The sequence below is a fragment of the Falco punctatus genome, assembly GCF_963210335.1.
Source record: "Falco punctatus genome assembly, chromosome: 7".
NCBI lineage: Eukaryota > Metazoa > Chordata > Aves > Falconiformes > Falconidae > Falco > Falco punctatus.
The window spans coordinates 7,282,139-7,302,010 of NC_137587.1; the positions used below are offsets into that span (position 1 = coordinate 7,282,139).

At 39.6% G+C, this 19,872-nt stretch overlaps 1 protein-coding gene across 27 annotated transcripts in view; it reads right to left on the reverse strand.

Moving 5' to 3' along the window:
- Window positions 1-19,872, reverse strand: part of NRXN3 (neurexin 3) — a 1,019,675-nt gene that overhangs the window by 563,034 nt on the left and 436,769 nt on the right. For all 27 annotated transcript variants that reach the window (XR_013929432.1, XM_080395263.1, XM_080395252.1 and 24 more), the window contains 3 exons: window positions 7,925-8,044; window positions 1,603-1,984; window positions 48-238 (listed from right to left, as the gene is read on the reverse strand). Coding sequence is in view for 26 of the 27 variants with exons in the window: in XM_080395263.1 (XP_080251389.1) it covers window positions 48-238; window positions 1,603-1,984; window positions 7,925-8,044 (693 nt within the window). In the remaining variant the exon portion in view is untranslated. The remainder of the gene's footprint in view (window positions 1-47; window positions 239-1,602; window positions 1,985-7,924; window positions 8,045-19,872) is intronic.

The following is a 19,872-nucleotide window of genomic DNA, read 5'->3' on the forward strand; positions in this document are numbered from 1 at the left end:
GCCCTGCAAGAATAAAGGGGGGGAACAATCAGTCTTGTAGAACTTACCTTTAAGATCCAGATTTTTGGCACCATTGATAACCTGAGTGACCACCTTAGTGTCCACCTTTAGACTGTGTGTGTTACTGTTATCTCTGGTGATGACGACATTGTGCCATTGGTTGTCATTAAGAGGACGATCACTGTTGCCTTTGATAACATTAGGTCCATTTCCAAGGTCAAACACATAGTGTATATATCTGTAAACATAGCAAGAACTAGTTAAAGTTTGTAAGAACTCCAGTGCTACTGACCCTTATTCTAGCCAGAGCTGATAAATCAACTTACAAAAGTCACAAAGGGAAGTATCCCTGTGTTAGAAAGTTCTAATAAGCCAGATTTGAGAACATATAGCTGTATACTTTCAACCAAGAACATGTAAGGATTAGTATATTTTCAGATGACAGCATTTGGAGTAATCAGATTCTAACCACAAAGCATTCCTCTTTTTCACAAAGTTCTTGCAAAACCAAAAAACCCCTGTCTGTGTATATAATTATTTTTTAAAATTGGTGATATTGATAAACATACTGAGGAGCGACACTAGGCATGTTTATTTGGGGCATATATTCCCCAGATTCATTCTGAGCTTTGAGTAACTCCCTTAAGAAGTGGGAAACTCACTCAAAATATTGTACTAAAATTCACATGAGATCCTAGGTTTATTTAAACAGCTAGAGAACAATTAGCAAAGCTTTCAACAAAAAATAAAGACCCTAACGAAGACTGAAGTCATGCAAGTGTTACCCTGAATTATTTAAGTAGTTCAAACAGAAATACACCTGAGGATAGAAGATAAATATTCTACTTAGAAAGGAAAAATAAAAAGACAACAAAATTCAGCTCTTAGAGTACCAGGAGCTCATGACTCCTACTTTTTTATTACTCAATGTCCCACTTACACAAATATCTGCAAAGTTAAAAATGAAACAGACTGAACTAAAGTTGTACTGAAATAAAGAGGACTAGTAAACTGTATTTGTGGAAAACTTCTACTGTGACTAGATGAGTATAAGAGATCAAAACTTGTTCAGCTAAGAGAGGATTTTTTTTTAATGTTATTGGTCTTGTGAGAAGAATACAGCAGCTCAAAAGCAAGCTGAGTTCACTTTTCCTCAAGCATCATCAGCAGAAATACAAATTTGGCAGCCCATATGTCCTTTTTTTCCTTTAGTGGAGAGAGCAGAAACACAAGTCTGTTACAGGAAATAAAATAAAATGAAAGGGGGAAGAGAGACTTAGAACCCTCAGCACATTTCCTCCTCCTCTGTGCTATTCTGCAAGGTTTACAGCACAAAACGTTAGCCTAACTAGATCCAAAGGGCTTAAAAAGATTAATGTTTCATACTGCAAAAGTGTCTTTCCCTCAGCCACAGAGGGAAGTCAGTGATGAAGTCAGAAGTGTAAGCTTCAGTGTTTATCGTTAAGTGTTTTGTCATACACCTCAGCAAACAGAGAGGACACGACTCTGAGGTGAATTCCTCTTTATACAAACATTTTAAGCTTACCTTTAAGTAAGTTTATCTATAAATAAGCTGGTAGAATACAGCAGACAGTCACTTACCCCTTGACTAGTTCGACTGCAATAAAGTCATTGCCATCACCACTGTTAAAGAGAATGAAACCATCAGCTGAGGTGGTCTTGAACTGGAAGAAGAGGTGCATGGATGTGTAAGCCTGCAAGGTGGCCAAGCTCAGGTAGCTGCTCTTGGTCTTGAACGTCACAGGGTCAGCTATAATGTTGCGGAGACCAAAGCGTGCCTTCAGCTCACAATAATCAATGTCACCATTTTTGCACAGGTCAATGTAGAGCATCCCGTTGAACATGAGGCTCTGGAGGTGGCCAATGAAGCTGGAGGGGATGACAGAGATGTACCGCTTCTCCGTCATGATCCCTGTCTCAATGTTGTGGAACTCCAAGCGGGTGTGATCACCAACCATTGTGCCTAAAGGACAGAAACAAGGAGGAACATGCAGAAAGCTCAGGGATCAGTAACAGGTTGTAGGGAGCCCTTCACCCTCCAGTTTCCAGACTAATAGCAGTACTAACACAATCCCATCCGGTCACTGTTCACCAGCTTCTACAACAAAGAACGCACAAACTCTTGTTGGAGAGGCTCGAGTCTAGCAGTTGCCAAAACCTGGCAAAAAAAGAGAAGACAGGAGGAAAGGGCCACGGGCAGCTAGCTCTGTATTTTTCCCTGTGCTTCACAGACTTCCCTAATTGTGAAGACGGCTGGGTCTCTCCCTTAAAGCCTACGGTGATCTATTTGACCCAACAGTCCATCTGCCAAAAAACTCAGACACTTCTGAAACAACTCTTAAAAGTGCCCTTCCTGGAAACACTGTATATTAATCTATGTTTATCGAAAGAGCAGAACGAGAAGTGAGAACAGTCATAAACCTGCTAATATTTATTCTGTTGTTCTCTCCTGGTACCTGATATTATTTCTCTTATTTTAAGAGCACAGCAGGAGGGAAACGCACAAGAATGTAACAGGCAAAAAGCCTTCCATATATTTAAATCATCAGCTTACCACTTGGGCTATTTCTCACGTTGTGAGGGATTTAAACCTCTTAATTAAAATACTCAAACTATTCTGTATACCAAACATGTCAGACTATTCTTTAAGCATATTTAAGTGTTTCAGTAAGCACACTAGGCATCAGTAGAGACGCAGAACCCACACAGGCAGATGAAATACAACAGTATGCTGGAAGACTAGTTTGAGTCAAAGACAAGTTGTGCAGCATCAGAATGAAAACCATTACAAACGTCCTTGCTCTAGTTCTCTATAGTTCCTCATTAAGGCAGCTACACAACTTTTGGTCATACAAGCGAACAGCCTTTCTACACAGGCCTCGTGCCATTTAGCATATACAACAGGAATACTACTAAATTCATTAATTGCTCAAAATTTATTTGCTTTCTCATCATTCAATGTACAACCATTATTCTAACCCTGCTACAAAGATGCTGTTATTTTTTATCGCATGAAATTTTCTGAAGTGTTGCATTGAGTTTACATGGTGCTTGCTGTGGGGTGGCTGCAGGGCAGCCTCCGTGAGAAGAGGCTGGGGCTGCCCCATGCTGGGCACAGCTGAGCCCCTTGGCCAAGGTGGTGATGCCTCTGGGAAAGTGTATTTCAGAAAGGGCAAAATACTGCCTGTGAGCAAGGAACAAAGCAAAAAACGCAACCAGGAACCCTGCAAACACCAAGGTCAGAAAAGGAGGAGTGGAAGGAGGTGCTCCAGGTGCCAGAGTGGACATTCTCCAGCAGCCCATGGAGAAGACCACAGTGGAGCAGACACCCACACTGCAGCTCACAGAGGACCCCTATGCCAGAGCAGGTGGATCCTTCCTGTGACCCATGGAGAGCCCATGCTGGAGCAGGTATTCCTGATGGCCTGGGGAGAGGATCCATGCTGGACCACTTCATGAAGGACTGCTGCCCATGGGAAGGACCCACACTGCAGCAGGGTCTTTTGCATGTTTCTCTACTTAACCTTCTAGTATATGCTGCCGATACAATTACTGAAATCCTTCATTTCAGAAGATTTTCCAAAGGAAACAGCTACACTGCCTGTTGGCCCCTCTGCCTCCAATAACATTTTAAAATACTAGTCAAAATGAAACAGGGTTAAAAGAACAGAAGGGTCAAAAATATTTCAATTCATATTAAGTTTGTGAAAAATTGACACCTGGATAAAGACCTGCATAAATGCTTTCAGTGGGCTATAGACAGACAAAATTAAACAATAATATTTATTTATTTGGTTGGTTATTATAGACATTATATATACAAATATATAATATTTGGTTATAATAAACAACGAGCAATTGATTGCATCTGCTGGTCCGTTTGCGTATATACACTGCTCTTGACTGGTCACTGCAAGAGGTATTTCTGAGTCACTGGGATTAAACCTGGGAGTCACACTGATCATCATGGCTGTCGACAGCAAATTCCTCTTTTAACTCCCCCAGGTCATACCAACTGGGACTTACAAGCTTTCTCATATTCTGTGCTATGTCCTGAAATCTCCTAGCATTTCTCACCTAAACAGTTCCTAAGTGTTAAAAGATTAAAGAAAAAATAAATATAATCATAGGTCTTTCAAGACTTTTCCTACTATTCACATTTTTTTGTTGTTGGGGATAGAATAAAAGCTGAAAACACTTAAGACACTCAGATGATACATTCTGACCTGTGGTGCATAGTCAGATTAAATGAACTGATGGTCTATTTCTTGCGTAGGTTCTCTTGAAACACTGAAATATTTCTAATTCACCTCTCATGATCGTGTACAAAGTGCAGTTTTTCAGTTTATATTTTGTCCAAATATGATCGAGTTTTTTGCAAAGACAGCAAACAATCACAGCTGTCACTACAAAAAAATGTTTTCAAGTGTCTATTCCAAATATGAAAATATTACACAAAATAGTTTATTTTTTCACTTATTACCAATTCTAGCAGTGAATCTAAATTTAAAGACAATTATAAGAGACCATTGACACGGAAAGCTTCAACCCAAGCAGATACAGCTGGACAAACTTACAAGCAGCTGAGTCACATATTTATGACTATTCAGGAATTCAAGTGTCAGGATTTAAAAGCATTTGCATTGGTACTGAAACAGTTCTTTACCAGAAATAATATTTTAGTTTGAAAAATGCCAGTTTACAAGAACTGAAACTGTATATGGGAAAGTTTGTTTAGACAAATCATCTCACCTCCACTACTGTGATTGTTACAAGCTGTTTTAGTGTTATCAAATGAAAACTTCTGATTTTTCCAAACCAAAAGAATTGTATTTTCTCAAAAATAAAATAAAATAGAATTTTAAAATCACTTTTAAAAAAAAAACCCTGCTTCAAAAGTTTAGAAAAATAAAATGTAGAGATGTCAAAGACCAAAATCAAGAAACCCCTTCTCCTTAGCTCTTCCACTCTTAGATAAATGCAAAGTTGTTTCCAGAGTAGAAGAAAAAAGCCAGGCCAGTGAAACCTGGAGTACTCAGGGACAGGGAATCCAAATATAGGTGGCATTAGAAATGGAGTGAGGGAAGTTGGCAGAGGTGAACCCAGAATTTTAGGAAAGGTGAGAAATGACAAAACTGGGACTGGCTTAGGATCAATAGGACCGTGATAGTAGAGGTAGTGCTGAAAATTAGGAGAAGTTCAGTGAAAAGCTGAAAAGGATATGACAATACAAGACCAGAATCAGGACAGAGATGTATTTTCCTAAGAAATTAAGGAGTGAAATCCAGTATTTTCTAATTTTCTGAACACCTGCAGAGTTCGCCCCTAATTCCTCCACTGTATTGTATTTGTAACTACTACAGCAATCAGCAGCTCTCCAGTTCAAGTGGTAGCAGACAGAAAAAAATTCCAGCCTCCGCTGCGGTATTTGGGTGCTAGCAAGATGTTGTAGGGAGGAACACGACTGCTATATTTGTGTCTCATTTATCACTGATGTTCTGAGACCTGGGGGGAATGTGGGAGGAGGGTTTTGCAATTAAGCAGAAAAATGCTGTCCAGAGGAACTGGATTCTGACTTTGTCTTAGATATCCTGCAAGAAGCCAAGTCAGTCACTTCATTACATATTTTTCATAGGTGGTCATTAACTGTCTAGACTTAATTCTCCAAGTAGAAGGGCTGAGCTAATTTACAGGATCCAATTTACAGACATGCTGAATATTTGTGCATGCAAATGACTGAAAAAAATCATGCCAAATTGGTTCCAAATACATCCAGCTTTATTCTGGTGCCTTGTTTCCAAACTTGTAAAACAGGAAAAAGATGCCTACTCACTTCGTATAACATAGACAGGGGAATAAATCCAGTTACAGCTTCTTAGTTCTGCATAAACATGTTGATGAGTAGCACACAACAAACACACACACATAGAAAAACAACAGCTCTATATTTAGAGCAAAATTTAGCTGGCGTACATCATTCCAAGCAAGCAATAAGAAAGAAGGTGACAATCAAATAAGCTGTTTATTTTTTGCTGGGGGCCCAATTTAGACTTCTGATCTATGCCTAAGATAGCGAGAATCCTGTGGAAAAATCTATGTGACCGCATCATTGAAGACTGTATCATCTGCCCAAGGAAGTGGGATGCAAATTGCATAGAAAAATTTTAACTCTGGTTTTTCTGACTTTTGACTTTGCCATGATGGCATTCTTTTAACAGATATTTTTAGCTGTAATGCATCTTTAATTATGTAATTCATATACATGTGCATATGCACATCCTATTTTAGTATAGGATTGTATCATTATTATTTATAAACTCAGTTTCGTGGAAAGGAGGCTTCAAAACCAGATGGCTTTCTGCGGATTGAGTTGGTAATGCAGAGAGTGCCACCTCATGGTGCTTGCTAAAAAAGGATATCCAGAAGAACTGTTCTTAAATGCAGAAGTAATCAGGATGAAGCCTTTACCAACATATTTAATCAATTCAGAAAGTTCCCTCTTAAATAAAATTTAGTTTTCCTAAAACCGAATGTTGACCAAGACTCCATCAATTCCAACAAGGAGAGGGAAAGATTCTTCTTTCATATGTTTCCAACTCTTTCTTGCAAATTCTCAGCCTATATAGCACAGCGTATGTTTACTTCAGAGGGAAAATACATACAGAGTCATTTTCCTGCAATCACATTTCTATGAGCTATATTTCAAAATCCCGACTCATGTCTTTCCACATAATGTAATTACCACATTACTTAAAATTAATTGCCTTCAGACAGTAGAAAAGAACTTTTTGCAGAGATAGGATATAGTACTCCAGGATCACCTACAGCAGCCATTCCTTCTAGTTGCCTTCTGAGGAGAAGCTACTCAGAACAGAGGACATCAGCATTTGACACAACAGCATGGGTCACAACTAAACACACACACCCATACCAATGTCACATCCAGAGTTACCATTCTTTGTGATGCTACTCTCAGCCTCCAGGCTGCTAGTGTTTTCCTCAAAACCCCCATTTCCTACCGTTATATACAGCTATAAGAATTTTAAGACCTTTGAAAAAAGAAAAGTAAGTTTCTGTCTCTTGCAGCTGTGGAGAAATAGACCAGAAAAGTATCACCTTTATAATTTTGTGATGAAGAAAAGATCAATCTAAAGCACCAGCTTTCCCAAGTTGTTGATCTTTTCTTCCCCCCTTCAACTATGTTTCTCCTCAAAAAGCTGTCAGGAAATGCAGGAAAGGAAAAGGAAAAAAAAAAAAAAAAGAAAAGGAAAGGAAAAAAAAAAAAGAGGGACTGATACACCCTATATGTTATGATACAATATATTCTGATGAGTCAGGGTCCTCTCTAACCTCTAAAACAAAGTGGGAAACAAACTTCCCTAGCTGCTTTTTCTTCTGGATGGCTCTGAGCCACAAGCACAAGAACCTGGGGGAGGACGACCCAAACAAACAACAAAAAACCCAAAACTAAAACCAAACAGCAGAGATAGAAATCCATATTCTCTACCACATCGGCCAAATGCAGGTCTACCATCAAGGAAAAGTTTGTGCAAAGGAATGCTTTAGGGAGCCTTGGTTTTGATTCCACAGCATTGGAACCAGCCGCAATTGCAGCTCGGGAATGATGTATACTGACAGCATACCCCAAACAGCCTGGCACCAGAGACAGTACTGCTCAGCACCGCTGCATCCCTAACCCCATGTTTTGTATCATTGCAGTTGTCACAAGTATCTGGTGCTGGCTAAGAACAGTCTTTCAGAACTGACACAAAAAGTAACATGAAGGGAGGGTTAGTAAAGAGGATACACACAAGATCAGGGGTAATAGGTGTAACGGCAGAGAAGAGACTGGGAACAAAAGCACAAAAATAATGAGAAAAAAATACTCATACATTACACTTACCCTCAGCAACATCATCATCCACCATCAGCTTGAGGCTCTTTCCTCGCCGAACTACCCGGACCGTGTGCCACTCATTATCATTGAGTTTCTGTCCAGCATAAAGTGTTTCAGGTCCTTTGCCTGGGGATGAGGAGAGGTGTGACAGTTAGAGCCAGACCCACAATTAGTTTAGTATTTGTTCAATGGGAAAAGTCACCAAAATCAACCTGGTGTGATACAGACGAGTACATTGTGTAGGTGCATTATAACCTGTAATCACCTCTCACACCTACACCTTCCCAGCTCAGAGGGAGTCAGGGTCACAAACCCTTCTACTGGGTGAAGTGCCCTCCTCCACAGAGCCCAGGGGTCACAGGCATTTAAAACAGGGATAGAATTTTTTTCTTATGCTATGGTTCTCATTGTACAGGGCACTGCAGTATTAGAAAAAAACAAGGTGGTGACTGAAATGTCTCTGGAGTGGAGTCATTAGATCCGAATTTTGATCTCCTAACAATCTGGATTTATAGCAGCCCCAAGGTGTTTGGGATTCTTTTCAAAGCTAATCACACTGATCTCTCAACACTTAGGTATCGAACACCAGGTTGGTTTCAGTCTTTCACCTCAAAAAATAATAAAAAGATTACAAAAACACTGTAACACCCCAACCCCCAGAAAACCTCAATCACCACCACCCCAAAAAAAAAAATTATTTTTTTTTTAATGCAAAACCTCAGAAAGACAACCACTCACCAACCTGGTTATTTGCTTTAAGGTTCTTTGGCAAAGCAGCCTGGCTATAAAGTACTTACTTCACCCTCTGAATTACAGGTCAAAAGGGAAAGAGGAGTCCTTTCTTCTTCAAAAGGTAAAATGACAGTCGCCCTGACAGTTGCCCTGGCAAACAATGCTCCTGGGAAAATAGCACTAGTGCTACCCATATTTGTCCAGTTTTGCTGCTCACCCATCACAGTTGACAGGCAATTACTTAAAACATTAATTGTTCAGATTACAGGACTGGAACACCTCACTCATGTCAAATGGTAAGTGAAATTGAATAATGGTGTGTGCTAAATTGAAAGCATCTATGCTCATTTCAGTACAGTGCTAGAGTGTCTCTTGATCCAAGTATGTCAGAGAAATGCAGGAGGAGGACAGCAGAACATGTTGTGCATTGGGTCTGGGCCCATTGCCCAAACTGGCCAAAGGGGAACCCAAGAAAGAAAAAGCAAGACATGTTTAACATATTAAAAGAGGCAGAACAGGGACAACAAGGCATTACTACAGCTCAGCTTACTGCACTGGTAAAACTAATATCAAATACGCAGATTATTTCTCTGTGTTTTTTCAGCACAAGCAAATCAATCTCTTTATTCAGACAGCCTTTGAACAGCATTTTTTTTTTCTAGTTGGACTGGTTACCTAACACAGAATAAAATGTACACAAATTCAGGTGAAACTCTGCACAATGCGTTGCACCCACTCTGATCTGCGTCATGGACTTGACTAGCAAGTAAGAGTAGCATATTTCACAGTGAGATAGAAGCGAAAGAAGGGATAGGAAAAATATCCAGGGACTGTACATAGATTTACATCAGCAAGTGAGCACATTTTATCCCAGAACATATATCACAAAATGATGTCTCTGGATGGCCAGCAAAATTATTGCCTACATCAAAATATACTGCACTAGTTACTGTAGCCCACACAGCCACTTCCCAGGTAGGAAGATAAAGGAGTTTGTCTGGACCTGTGTGTTTCTATAATACCACCTGAAAGCATGGAGGGAGAGGGAAGGAAGGGGCAGCAAATGCTTTTTTAAAAAGCATTACTTTTCCACAGGTCCATTAGAGCTCTGGAGGACTCAGCCAAGAGAAATACTCAGGTGTGCTGACTTTGTTCAGCTGACAATACACTTTCCATGCAGCAGCTCTGCATTCAACATGGTTGAGTAACTCACAGTTGCTGCAAGTTCCCACTTTTCAGCCCTAGCCTGACAAAATAGAGGTCAGCCAAAATGAGTTGGTTTGGCTTCTCATTGTTATCTTGATGCCCACCTTAACACTTCCAAAACAAAACACCCACAGAAGTTATATGACTGGATTCTCAGAAAGCGTAGTTTAACCAAGTCTCAAATAAGTAAAAAGTTTCAGCTTTCCGACTTTTTTTTCCCAAATGAATAAGGTTATCTACAAATGAGATTGCTATTTAAAAGTAACTAGTTAATAATTTGGGCTATTTGGGCTAATACATTAGAATATCAAGCATTGCAGATGCAAACTATGTCATGCTATTTAAGTCCATGACTTGATCAGCCAATTTAATATACGATCAGTATAAAAAAAAAAAAAAAGGAAAGAAAAAAAAGGAGGTCTTAATACTTTTGTTCACTCACAAGCCTCTGTTTTGTATGCAACAATGGGCATTGGTTTGTTTTGGTAGGCTTACCCAAATAACACTGTACAGAAAAATTCAATACATGAACGTGCTCAAGAGCATTCAGCTAAGTATTTCAAACTAGGCATATTTGCATTAAAGAAAAAGAAAAGTGTTAAACATTATTTTACTCTATTCAAGCTGTTTTCTTCCTCAATTCTTTCGAGGCATTTACATAGCAGCTGGGCTGACATGAAAAGTAGCAAAAGTGTGCCCACATTTTTCAACGGACAGCATGCAAGTGAGTTGATGTTCCCTGTGTAAGCTCCCACTGAATTCTGTGTGGTTCCAGGAATTGTGTATAGAGGGACTCCCACGTTTGGATGCCAAACTTCACTTCCTTAAGCATGATTACTATATATGCTGTTATTATATATAGACATTTATGTGTGATCAATTTCTAAAGGATGACTTGAAGAGTCCTAATCCAACAGTTGCAGATGCTGGGGAAAACAGAAAACGGGCCACATAGCAGAAGGATAATGCTCTCCCTAAGTATTGTCTCCTACCCAGCAAGGCATTTCTGTGGTCTTGCAGCTAAACACCCAAAACAAAGTGTTTAGACCGAGGTTGGTGGGGTTTTTGTCGTCTTGCGGTTTGGGGCTTTTTTCCTCCTTTCAAGCTATCTGCACCTACATCACCCTTCAACTAGGATAATGCAGATGTAGGAGGAAGCAAAACAGAAGGTCAGCTGGACAGAGGAAAAAAAAAAAAAAAGTCAAGGATTTATGTCTTCCCTTTGTGCAGCAGTCTTTTATGATAAAAGACAAGGAAAGACCAGGAACTTGTGCAGCAATGTTACAAGCTGGATGCCTGGAAACATTTCCTATTTATAATACTTTTGATGAGATGGCAGTTGGACATTAGGTAATTTCTGCAATTAAATTTTTATGCATCAGATGATTAAAAGGCCACTTAGCAGGAAAAATAATAAGAAAAAGTTTCTACTGTAGCAACAACTTAATAGTTAAACTGCCAGAGCATTACTCCTGTTGGTGTCTCTGGCCTTCTTGGTCATTACATCCTCCTTCCTAATGTCTTCCTTCGGAACCGTACATCGTACAGAATTGATCACTACCTCTCACTTTCAAACTCAAATGAGCCAGCCTAGTGCGTATCCCTTTGGTGCTTTGCAGTGGCAAACACTACTCAATCAAAAGCAAAAACACTTCTCTCAGGCATCACCATACTCTGGACACCAGTCCAGTTGTAGTTACAAGCTTCTCCAGCAAATATTGATTCAGCTGCAGTGACTCCTCCTCGTGCTCTCAGCTACTCATCATCTACTTTGACATCTACTCAAAACTTGTTTGCATATTGTTCATAAAAAACAACTAGTATATTCTTTCAAACATGGAAGAACACCCTCCCATCTGCCCAGGGTGTCCCAATCATTACCTCAATATCAAAGTTGCACTAGTGCTAATTAATAGCTTGGTCCAAATAGACTTTGCAGAAGTGCCAAGAATAAATATACTGAAGTATAAAGAGGCAAAATCAGTTCATGCCTTCTGAAAATGCCAAGATGCTTTCCATCTGGCTCCCAAGAACTCACTCATTTAGAACAAACAATTGGTCAGAGAGATGCAGTTAAAACAATAGCTCTGAAAACACCAGCTGTTACCCATCCTCAGAGGTTAACAGCCCACAGAACCTCCCTCCTATGAAAGGCAATGGAGGAAGAGGGTTTAACCCCCTCACCAGTTCCTCACAGGTAGATAAAAAAAACTTAAAAAAGCGTGGTTTTACCCTTGGTGCAGGCTGTCATTATCTGATCCGTTTCTATGATTAAAATGACCTTCATGAAACCAGGCTATCTCACTATTGCATATCTTATCCAACATTACAGAAGAGGTGAAACATTCAGGTCTACAGAACAGCAGAAGAGACAACCAGAAAGGACACCACCAGATTTGATGAGCATGAAAAAGGCTTTTCCCTCATTACAATGAGAACTAATTCTACAACGATATAATAATGCTTTTTAGAGAAGACCCTCAGTAACAATAACAGGGTTTTATCTGCTTTTTTCTTGTAATTAAAATGCTCAGCTACCATCTCAGCTTTGTTCAGCCATCAGCATTTCAAGGCAGAGAGGGGCTGGGAATGGGAAGGTTCTCCGCCGACCCCATCCCAATTTTTTTTAATTTTTTTTTTTTTTTTTGGGGGGGGGGGTGGTGGGGATGGGGTGGGGAGGGGGCATTGAGTTGTTTTTACTTACACTTTTACATGATGATCAGAAAAGTTGTGATCCACTGTGAAAGATGGGTGCACACAGATTTGTAAAACATGAGAATGAATCACAAGGCAAGCTAGACAGATTATCTCAAAGCTTGCAAGAAACCAATCCACCCTATATAGACACTATTTAGCGATTCTCTGAAGAATATTCAGCTGTGACTAGTACAACTGTAGAGTGGGATTCTTCATTGTAGCCCTAAAAATGTGGCACAGAGGAGGGAGGTTATGAAGCCAAAGGAAAGAACTGGAAAACTTTTACAAAAATAATATTTGGCAGTTAATGAAACATCACCCAAAGACACTACATCAAAATGTTATGTTCTGCATCTGCTCTCATCCAATATCAAAAAGTTTCGCTTGTTTCTCATCCCTAGTGATACTAACACTGCTTTGGAAGATACGTAGCCTGTTTATATAAGACAATTATTTACTAACATACATGAAATAATCATGCACAGATATGCAATATGGCAGGTATTTTATGGAGCTGTTACCATATTAAACAAAGAATTCTTTTTTTCCATATATTCTAGGTCCAAGGATATTTAATCACAAATTCTACAGGTAGGTTTGAACAAGGTCAGGGGAAGGAGGGTGTAAGGTCAGAGACACTGCCAAACTATTCACACACGTTTATGGCTTCTTGATATGAGTTCCTACAAAAGATGGGGTGAATATCAAAACACATGCATGGCTCAAATGCAGAGCTGGGAGCTGCTCTGAAAACCTTCAATATTTTTTGCTCTTGGTTGAGTATAAGTCAGTAGTGTAAATTTTGTTGGTTTTTTTCCCAGGCAGCACTAGCATGGACACAGAGTTTCAGGAAGGTCTTTTTCTTGACCAGGATCTGCTGTCCGACTCCAGGAGCATTGTTAATTGCTAGGAAACAACTGGCAACCCCAGACTTTTGGTACATTGCAGACTTTTATATAGACAGCCGAGAGAGATCAATAAATATTTACATATATACACACTTGTTTTGCTCATATACAGGCTTTAGAATGCCCCTTTTCAAGAAAACATTGGCTGCCAACAAGGAATAAGCAGTTGCACTTCCCTGGAGATGGTCACAATCTTTAATGGGGACCTTACCTGCACCAACCTTTCCATTTCCTCAAGGAAGAGGATCATCTCCATGTGCTTCCCCACATTAAACAAAACATAGCATACACTTAAGAAACAAATGCTTTTAGAAAGCTTACAGAAAAGTTATGTTTACAGCTTTACAACATGGCTTCATTGGGAAATCAATAAAATTGAGCATGATTTACACCAACCTACCCAGAAGCAAAGCTTAATTATTCACATTTGTACAGCAATAAAAAGTGCCTACACAATCCTTTAAATGGCCACAGACTCAATTAGCCTCAGAGGTGCAGATAAGAATTCCCTCCCCTCCCCCCAAGAGCCATACTAATCAAGTGCATGGAATTAACTCAGCAAATAAATGAAACATAGCAAGACCATCCTATTATTTAGCTCAGAAAAATACCCCTATAAATTTGACCCCCCAAAAAAAGTTAAGCTGGTTTAACTGTTTGAATACAATCTGTTTTAAAATGTCCTCACAAAAGAAAAAGCGCTTATTTAAAAATAAAAAAAATGTTCCTTGCTTTTGCTATAAATACACATAGCACCATACTGAATGATCATTTACAGACACCCTGGACAATGGCTGTAGTAAGACTCAATACGGATTCAGGCAGCATTCATCGTGACCGCAGCTTGTTCGCAGGGCTCTTAAAACTCGGTGCAGAAATCATGCTGTGTGTCTTTTACTCAATGTGTATGTAATTTGTGATTAGAAACAAAAAAGAGACAATTTGATTGCATGTATGGTACAGGTCACACCTGGCACAAATCACACTTGTCTCTAGGTTCCTCCATCAGGGGCAGTGGGTGGTACTTGTTTCCCTCAATTTCATTGCTATTGAATTTTAACACTTTTAGAGACTACATAACTGTGTGTATCTCTACAGTAGAATCGTTTGTAACAGACATCAGGAAAACATTTGGGTTAACAAGAATGTCACACCCCCCAGAAGCGTTTAAATAGGAGATTACAATTTCAGCGAAAGGATGTTTCAATCCTTCCAAAGAAAATTTTATTCTGCTTCGAAAATGTTCAAACTGTCTCAGCTTCAAGCTAAATGGAAAAGTTTTCAGCATTTAAAACTAAGGTTTTTATTATCTGTTCAAGATATTATCCATTTTTAATGGTAATAGATGGTTTCCCATTTTTATTGGGGGACCTATTTCCACTTTTAAGGAAAGGGGGTTTATTTTAAATTCACAACCAGCTGGGAGGTCAAAAAAGGACATGGAAGTATGAAAAAATAATAATCAAGTATTCATGCTTTTAAAATTAAGGTTTAAAACAGTTTAATTAAATCAACTTCAAAGTGATTTGAGTCAGGCCAGCTCTACCTTTGTTTTTAGAGGGGGCTGTCGTGTGAAACCCTCCACGTTGGCCAGAACACTATAGACATCTCTTCCTGACAGATCGGGGCAACAACAGCTTTGGCATAGGTACAAAGAACTCAGAAGCTGCTGTCCTGTGACTCATTGACGATTTGTCAAAGGAAATATTTGTGCACGTGAGACTTCCAGAGAGCAAAGCTCAGGAGGGCTGTTGGTGTAAATCAACGGAGCCGTGAGGTGCCGGGGGGAGCAGCTCCTGCCACAGGGATGGCAGCGAGCGAGCTCACTGCAGCTCCTGCGCCAGCAGTTTTGTACGAGTACAAAGGAGTTGTGCCTGCTGCTACACTTTGCTTTGAAGACAACTATACCTCGGTGATGAATAAAGTAACTCTAGAACTTCACCCCGGATTCACCCTCTTAATAGCAAATACCTGTTGTTTTCAGGTATGTTCGTTTCATGGATGCAGCCTGCCACCCATGGAATGAGTCTATGGCTCAAGAAACATGCGAAACCTCACAAAGTTTTACCGTAGGACAGTATTTTAAACCAACTATTACAGCAACAATTACGCACAGACTTTTGAAGACCACAACAGTAATGAAGAGGTAAAGAAATCGTGTTCTAAGATAGCTTCACATTTTATTAGCTTTCCAGTGATGCAGTGCTAATCAAAGCAAGATACAGGTGTGACAACATCAGATATTTAAATCTTCTGTTTATTCCTGGGTAGATATAATAGTACAGGTACCAAATCCAAACAGCTTCTCACTAATCCCACTCACGTACCTTATTTGAAACACAGAAGAACTGCACTACAAACAGTAATTTTGAAATTTGAAACTACAAACTGGAGTTTCTCTTCCTGTTTAGTTTCAAATCTCCCAATAAATGCTATAAAACAAGTGGATCAATTATAATCATAGCGAGAAAAAGATGCTGGAGATGAAGCTGAGGCAACTGGAGTGAGCCATATCATTTATCATGTAGGGATGGCGATGAAATAATTCGACTGCTTACTGCCTGGATGAGAATCAAACTACTTAAGTCAGAGGGGAAAAAAACATGAATAAATGTATGAGTCTGTAAATCAGGTACCCCCAAAAGCTCTTTTCTTATGTTAGTAAGGGACCACATTAGAGCAGGCTGGAGAAGCTTGTATCACCCTATTTTGTGAGCCTTCTCATGCTCTAATTGCCTCTATTACTTCATTGGAAGACATTATTTGAATTTTGGAATGATCTGACCATTGTTGTAGTGGTTTTTGTGAGAGTTTTTTGTTTGTTTTTAAGTATTAGAGCAGCTAATTCTTATTTCAGTCTGAAAAGCAAGGAGATTAGAAAGTAAGCTAAATCAGCTGATATGTGGCAATACAGTGCCTTACAGTAACTGCACACATACGCCTGTCACAGACCACTTCTTAACACCAGGACAGGATCTTTGTCTCCGTCTTTCAGGACACAGAAGACAATGGCAAAGAAAGGGCCTCCTTCCCAAGGACACATTTGACAGTTGAATACACATCTGAGTCAGAGGAAAAACCCAGGCCTTTGAAGCTCCAATCCCAAATACTGCATTAAAAAAATAAATGAATAAAAATGTTGTCACTAACAGCACAGTGCGAGAACAGCAGACAGCCCTGCTACCAGCACTTCTTTACTCAGATACCAAGGGCAAAGACCAGCAGCATCACGCATTCAGAGAACCTAAATTTCTTTCTCATTTAAGGTACCTTTCCCTGTGGCACCTGAGTGCCTGAGGTGTCACAAATGCATGCAGAGTTATCTTCGTGGTTACAAAGACTATGACATGAACTAGTTTCAACCTTCCTCTAAGAACATAACAGTCAGCATCACAGAAATTACGTCTAACTGATTTCACCACCAGCAGGATTCCAGTCTTCTGCAGGGGGTACAGAACACTGCGTGTGCTCTTGAGGTTTACTTCTTTTTTTGCAATGCTACTTCCATTCTGAACTTTGCCACTCTTTTTTGATCTATGGTGCCAGCCAAGCAGTTTTTAAATTCTACATTGCATATTAGCCAGTATTTATAAGTGTACCAAAAATCCCACATGTACTGGGAGGGAGAATAACATACGCATATAAATCAAACTATTAACAAAAAACAACCAAAATTTGCAAGTGGAGACCTTGTGCTTTCAGGTGTTACTGGTAAACTGTGTGTGCATAACTGGTAATGCCCATTGGCCCCTTTTGCCCGAAGCGAGAAACTGGTGAGGACGATGGTAAGTGGTACTTGGACCTACATGCAAGAGTCTCTTTAATTAAGGAGCTATTGAGGAAGGATCAAATGCTTCCAGAAAACTGAGGGATCTGTAGTGCAGACTGGAGTGTTTAAAGGAATTTAAAAGCTTAACCATCTCAAAGAGGTGTCTTTTGCAAAAAACAGAATAGAGACCTTAACTGCTGTTACCTTTTGAAGAGTCACTGACTATTCTCCTGTCCTTTAAATAGGAATGGTTAGCACAAGATAGCAACCACATGGCAGCACAGATGATACTATCCTGACTGAACTTCTTCATATTTTATAGATAAAGCGCTAGTATGCATATTACCTATTTAAAGTAAGCTACATTTCAGCAATGACTATACATTTCCAGGTTACGTACCAGATAACAAGTATGACTAAGTAAAAACACTTTATGGGAAAGTTTTACTGAACTGACCTATACAAGGACTAGAGACATAAAACTGTCTTTCCAAATGCCCCCTTGTCCTTTCTCTTTGAGCTGTTAAATCCCTTTTTTTTTTTTTTTTTTTTTTTTTTTTTTTTTTTTTTTTTTTTGGTTGTCATCCTCTAAGCCTTTCATTTACATCTTAGCATTTACAGATTTCCTCATTTTTCCAGGATGCTACAATGTCAATGCATCCTTAAAATAAGGTTGAGGGATACAGCTGACCACATTTAACGGGGAAGAAACTGAAGACATAGTTATATTGCCCAAAGTGTCACAGCAAAAGTTTGAACCCTCTTGAATAAATGTTTTCCTTTTCTTTTGGCAAACTTGGCAAAACTGGATAAAACTTGACTAGAATTTGGAATCCAGATCGGTACTGACTACAAACTCTAAAGATTAAGACACATCCAACAACCAAGAAGCTGGTTAGAAGTCTAGCTGCAAATAATTTGGGTAATGCCACTGAACCCTTCTATTTCCAAAAACCTCTCTGCAGTAATCACAATGCATACTCCCAAAAAAACCCGGGACCCCGCTAGCAGAAACCCACCTGAGTCACTGCAACAAGATCTGTGACCACTGATGAAAATCCCCCTCAGATGCTCTACAGACACCACCAGTCTCCAGTCTACTGGTAGCGCACACTGACTCCTTTCACCTGAACTGAGAAACCCTGATGAGAAGGATAAAAGATGATACATAAACCTATGGGCAAGGGACTCCTTATTTAGGTTAAGGAGCTATCAAGGAAGGATCACACACTTCTGGAAAGCCGAGGGATCAGCAGTGCAGACTGAAGATAGCTGAGGATTTATAGATAAAGATGACATCTGAGGCAAATATTGAGAACCCCTTTGAAATTCAGATGTGAAGAGTCACAGCTTTCATGTCAGCTAAGGAGCATGTAAAGGAAAAAAATGCCCTGGGAAAGGAAGGGGAGAGAATGGTAAAGCTAAGCACAGGTGGCTTTAAACATATCAGTATCTCTTTGCCCCTCGAGCTCTGAATGACAAACAGTATCTAAGATCCAAAGTGACGCCATCCTTCCTCTCAAACATACCTCCTGAATCACTCCGTTTCATACACACACCTTCATACAAACCCTGTATGTTTCATACAACATCCACATGTAATCCTGGCATCGCTAAAGTTAGACAAAATTACACCAGAAAATTAACCGGAAGGAATCGTCCTAAAACAGCCACAGATAAGGAGAAAAAGAAAACAGAAGGGCAGCAGATCTCTTCCCACCAGGAAGTAGACTTATTCCTCGCAAGGTACCACTAGAGTTTGGGGGTCTCCTTTTCTTGCCCAGTGAATTCAGTGCCCACTTTAAAAAGACCACAGGTCTGACAGCAATGTCAGAGTACAAATAATGAACTGAGCACAAGGAAGGAAACTTTATAGCTCCTGAGATCAGTCAATGCCTGTGCATATTTATCAGCCATCTTGGTTACAAGGATTATCAATCCTTATACACCACACTTAAAATGGTAGTAATAGCCAGCATTGTGAGGTTTCTAGAAAATAAAAAAAATATCTAGTTGTATTGGAATTATGTATTAGTTCAAGCTGTTCCAAAGACATTTAAGCAATAGGGTTGTTTGACTATCAAGCAATAGTATGTGTCAGCCTCTGGCTAAGTTGTAAAAACAGTAGGATTTGATTAATGGCATAAGCCGGTCACAAATATCTCCCTAGCAGTTTCATTTCCCGTTGAAAGCTTAGTGACAAGCATACTTTGTTTTCCATCGCAAGTTTGGAAAGACATTCTTTTGCTCTGAGAAAAGGTTACTTCTTCGTTGCCTTTTAGAAGGCGCACACACCCCCAAAACCACCAACACAAAACCCTCACAGCCTCTACTGCCTTCTCCAGTTGTCTGTTAGGCAAGGAGGCAGTGGTCATTACAGGGATGGGTAGATTATACACACCTCTCCCTATGTATTTTTCCCCACAATGTTTTTATTTCTAGCCAACAAACAGCTAGAGCGCTACAATGTTGAGCAAACCACAGTTTTTGTGGTCTCATTTCTATCGTTCACAAGAGCACTGCGAGAATTAATCCACACGTTTAGAAAGCATTCAGATCCTATGCTGAACAAATGCTTTAGCACTACTAACATTTACGTAGTCCATACCATCGGTGAATATATTATTTTAAAACTATCACAG